The sequence below is a fragment of the Lupinus angustifolius genome, chromosome LG16 (assembly GCF_001865875.1).
Source record: "Lupinus angustifolius cultivar Tanjil chromosome LG16, LupAngTanjil_v1.0, whole genome shotgun sequence".
NCBI classification, from domain to species: Eukaryota; Viridiplantae; Streptophyta; class Magnoliopsida; order Fabales; family Fabaceae; genus Lupinus; species Lupinus angustifolius.
The window spans coordinates 2,195,418-2,200,168 of record NC_032024.1 but is presented as its reverse complement, the minus strand read 5'-3'; the positions used below and the strand labels follow the sequence as shown (position 1 = coordinate 2,200,168).

The 4,751-nt window shown below is 34.7% G+C and overlaps 2 protein-coding genes across 2 annotated transcripts; both read left to right on the top strand.

Moving 5' to 3' along the window:
* Nucleotides 550-3,458, top strand: LOC109330344 (ferredoxin--NADP reductase, root isozyme, chloroplastic-like). The gene is made up of 5 exons (XM_019564509.1): nucleotides 550-667; nucleotides 974-1,030; nucleotides 1,819-2,151; nucleotides 2,301-2,520; nucleotides 2,830-3,458. The coding sequence occupies exons 1-5, from the start codon at nucleotides 644-646 to the stop codon at nucleotides 3,327-3,329; spliced, it is 1,134 nt and encodes a 377-aa protein (XP_019420054.1). The 5' UTR covers nucleotides 550-643; the 3' UTR covers nucleotides 3,330-3,458.
* LOC109329491 lies at nucleotides 4,049-4,663 on the top strand. Its single transcript, XM_019563174.1, has one exon. It carries the CDS (start codon nucleotides 4,168-4,170, stop codon nucleotides 4,561-4,563), a length of 396 nt encoding a protein of 131 aa, XP_019418719.1. The 5' UTR covers nucleotides 4,049-4,167; the 3' UTR covers nucleotides 4,564-4,663.

Here is a 4,751-nt window from a genome sequence, read left to right as displayed (position 1 = left end):
AATTTCACACATATTAAAGAAACTAATTAACAATTAATTAATTATTTCGATTTAATAAAAACACAAATAATTATAATTACTATTTAGTATGTGATGCCTCCAAAGTTATTTCAATTAAATATATCTTTAAAATTATGGAAATATAATTAAAGAATTTGCTTATATTTAATATTAAAAATAATGAAGTTTTTTTTATTATAATTGAGGCAATAGATGACACTTATTTTACCAAACTCTACCCAACCAACCCTTTTCATTACAAAATGATATTTTTTTTGTCACTTCATATGCCATGAGTATGAGATAAAAACACATATGCTATTTTATAGTTTGGGCTAAGGTATATGCTACTAATTTGTAATTAGTTGAAAAAATTATTTAAATTAAAAAATTAATAATTAATTATTTTTATAACAAATTATGACACATAGAGTGACATACAAACTGACAAATTGTGTGATAACGTATACCCATAACCCTTGCCAAACTCAATATATGATGCTTGCTTGTATTTTTACCCTAATGATAGATGCCACTTTAATCAAATCAAAAAACAAAATTCATTCTTTATCAATACCAAACCCCTTTAATCCCAATCATTTTGTTCTAATCACTACACCTTCTTTTCTTTCTCCATCTCGTCATGGCTCATTTGGCACTATCTCAGGTCAACCCCACTTCCTTTTCTCCACACTCACCACATTTTTTGTCTCATCACACTAATGGGTCATCCCTAATGAACTCAAATTTTTAACTTTTTTTTCCTTCTCTATTTTTCTACATGGGTTTTTGAGTAGTAGATGAATACTAGTTTGTAGAGATCAAAGTTCAGTTTTTTTTGGAGAAAAAGGACTTTTTAACTTGATATAAAGGAATTTGTTTTTAGGGTTTATTGAACTAAATTTATTTGATCAGATTATTGAACTAAAGGTTTGGTTGATGCAGTAGTTCTAAAACCTGTGTTTTTGTGCAGTTGGCTTTATCTGTTCCTGTTGGTGGCGATTTGTCCCTCAGAAGATCTGCGTTTAAGGTTTGATCTTTCTTCTGATTTGTTTTGTATGTCTGTTGACTTTGGAAAATGGTTATATGAATGATTTTGTTAGTTTTCAATGTTTTAAATCTGAGTCTGTGATCATTACAAACATAGAGTATGCCAAGAAGCAGCAAAAACCATATCGCCACGGTTAATGCTCGCAATTGTCTGAAACGGTTCTCAAACCGCTACCAAACCGTTATTTAAAACCTTGTAGTTTTGCAATCTTAAATATATAGATCCATGTCCAACTATGTGAAGAACCTGTATTAGTTATGCTGGAGACTGGAGTTTTTCACTACTTTGATCTGCTATTGGCCTATTGCTGTTTGAAAATCACAAGGATGTATGTTTCTCTCTGAGTGAGTTTAGAATAATAATAATAATAACAATCTAAGTCTTTGCCTCCTACGTTCGGCTAAATGGATCCAACGATGTCAAATGATGCCATGACTTTAGCACTCTAGTTTACCTCCATTTCCGAGTTTTACCTTTCCTTTCTACAGAATATAAAGACTTTTTTACCGCTACAAATTTGTTTTAAAAAGTTGTTTTTGTTTGGATAACTCTATTAGCACTCTTTTTGGTACATCCACATTCTCTACTAACCAATTATAATCTTAGTTTTTTTACTAAACATGATTGGTTATTGAGTAGAGTAAATAGGCAATTTAGAGGGCTAATAATCTCACCCATTATGTTCCAATAAGCATGTTTTGAAATTTAGATATTTGTTTATGGTATATAAACTGTATTTTTAAACAGATATATTCTTGATGTTGCAGGCATCTAACTTAAACTCTCAGGATAAACTATGGGCACCAGTCATAACCTTGAACTTGAAAGCAAACCACTCTCGTTTAAGAAATCGTCACGTGACATGTATGTCAGTTCAACAAGCAAGTGTGTCCAAAGTTGCTGTCTCCCCTTTAGGATTGGAAGATGCTGCAGAACCTCCATTGAACTTACACAAGCCTAAAGAACCCTATACAGCAACAATTGTTTCAGTTGAGAGGTTAGTCGGCCCAAAGGCACCTGGAGAAACTTGTCATATTGTGATCGATCATGGTGGAAATGTTCCGTATTGGGAAGGACAGAGTTATGGTGTTATCCCACCTGTAAGTGACTTGTTTTTTTGTGACCGCTTTATGCCTCCGTTCCCTACTCTTGTTAAGTACTCAACATGAATCCACAACGCTTCACCTTTAGTTACAATTCTGAAATAATTTCGAAATTCATTATAAACACTACTGTTCATGGGTGGCAGGGTGAAAATCCAAAGAAACCTGGCGCTCCCCATAATGTTCGGCTATATTCAATTGCTTCCACAAGGTATGGAGACTTTTTTGATGGCAAAACAGCCAGCTTGTGTGTGCGCCGTGCTGTTTATTATGATCCTGAGACAGGAAAGGAAGATCCTTCCAAGAATGGTATTTGTAGCAATTTCTTGTGCAACTCTAAGCCCGGAGACAAAATTCAGATCACAGGTAAGGCAAATTCTTGTTACTCCATCAAAGATTGACACAATTTCTAATTTCTTTACCACAAAAACTGTATTCCAACAAAGTAATGTCTCTGCTCAGTTGACGGTTTTCTAATATCGTATTTTCTCTTATGATTTGTTTATTTGTTATCATTGTGTGATTTTGGGGTAGTGATATAACAAAATGGCAAGGTAGTTTTTTGCTGATGTTTAGTGTAGGGTTGTCATTTATTTCACATCGTAAACATTGCCGAAAACTTGTTTCTTTATTGGATGGAAATTAAATTCATGTATGTGCAATTTCTTTTGGCAGGCCCCTCAGGGAAGATAATGCTTTTGCCAGAGAAGGACCCAAACGCAACCCATATAATGATTGCCACAGGCACAGGTGTTGCTCCATATAGAGGCTACCTGCGTCGAATGTTCATGGAATCAGTCCCTACATACAAGTTCGGCGGGCTAGCATGGCTCTTCCTTGGTGTTGCCAATACAGACAGTCTTCTCTATGATGATGAGTTCACCAAATACGCGAAGGATTACCCGGAGAACTTCCGCTACGACCGTGCCCTTAGCAGAGAGCAGAAGAACAAGAAAGGCGGCAAAATGTATGTTCAGGATAAGATCGAGGAGTACAGTGATGAAATCTTTAAGCTCCTGGATAACGGTGCTCACATTTACTTTTGTGGGCTGAAAGGGATGATGCCAGGGATCCAAGACACACTGAAGAGGGTTGCTGAGGAAAGTGGATTTAGTTGGGAAGAGAAACTTTCACAGCTTAAGAAGAATAAACAATGGCATGTTGAAGTGTATTGATATAGTCTCTCACATTTCTAATAGGGATTGTTCTTACTTAATAAACTTCATTAAGCAGCTTCAGTAGCTCTATTTGTTCTGTATTAGTACAATTTTCCATGACATTACTGTCTTCAACAATACAAATTTTTTTTGTTGACAAAATTTGAATTATATTAAGCAATAGGATTATCACCTTGTGCAATTTCAGAAAGATTGACAACAAAATTAGACTATAAAGTATTTTAAGAAGCAAGCCAAGGTACCCTTACCCTAAGTAAAATGAACCAATTTGTTTTGGGTATGTGATTGTACTTCATAATAAGTGTGGTCCACATGAATTGAACATTGAACCTTTTGCTCTATTTGAGAATCTAGTAGGATATTACATTATTAAATAAATATTTTTTAAGGAGACTCATCAAGATTATAGAAACAAATTATTGAATATACAATAACTAACTAATAGAGGGTGACAAGTGGTTGGTTAGTGACATCTCCAATAAATCATGTTTTATTAAAGAAAATGGTATAATGAATTGAATTTAGAGTATTTATTTATGAGTATAATATATATAGTCGGTATAATGATTTGTACACTTTCATTTTATCGTATACCATTTATTTATGTATTTTTTGAATAAAAAATAATGATAAAACATAAATAATACATTAATATTGTACGAAACTCACACGCTATTTCCAAACCAGGGTAATTGCCCATTGGATACTATAACTTACTTTTTCACTTGTTCCTTTTTTGTGGCACTCTTCACTAATATGATGTATATATATTAGTAACACTAACCTAGCCACAAAACGACACCGTATAAAATCCCTTCTATTTATATTCTCTTTCATGGCAGAATTCATCACCACCGTCATCATCATCATAATGATCATACTCGCCGGAGAATCCACCGGCAGGGACATCCGTCCCTCCGATCACGGTTTCCATTTCCAGAACTCCTCAGCAGCAGCCAATTCCCCAATGGAGATGTTCTTCAACTCCACTTCAACCAACAACATGCCACTTCCGAACCCCGTGAATTCCACCGATTACATGCCACCTCTGTCGTGGCGGAGAATCACCGGCGGCGGCGGAGGGAAGCACTGGGGAGGAGTGTTAATGGTTATCAGCTTGGTGTGTGGGATAACAGGTGTCATTATCTTACTGGTTACTGCTTTTGTTTATTTCTTTAACCGCAAAAGGAACAACAAACCCACATTAAACGAATCGTTTCGTCACCCATAGGTTAAGGGTAGATGTGTAAATTCATAATGCTGCTTTTGCTACCTATAATTCTTTTCTCAAACTTCCTCTTATTTATTTATTACCATTAACCACATTTCCATATATTGAAAATAATAATTAACACACTATTGAACTTTTAGATGAGATCTATAAATTTGGGTTCCTAATAATTTTTTTGTTAGATACCT

What these genes read in the sequence shown, in the direction of transcription:
- LOC109330344 (XM_019564509.1), top strand. Translation starts at nt 644, where the DNA reads ATGGCTCATTTGGCACTATCTCAG. An exon ending in CTCATTTGGCACTATCTCAG is followed by an intron (nt 668 to 973) that starts GTCAACCCCACT and finishes GTTTTTGTGCAG; the next exon opens with TTGGCTTTATCTGTTCCTGT. An exon ending in AGACAAAATTCAGATCACAG is followed by an intron (nt 2,521 to 2,829) that starts GTAAGGCAAATT and finishes TTCTTTTGGCAG; the next exon opens with GCCCCTCAGGGAAGATAATG.
- LOC109329491 (XM_019563174.1), top strand. Translation starts at nt 4,168, where the DNA reads ATGGCAGAATTCATCACCACCGTCATCATCATCATAATGATCATACTC.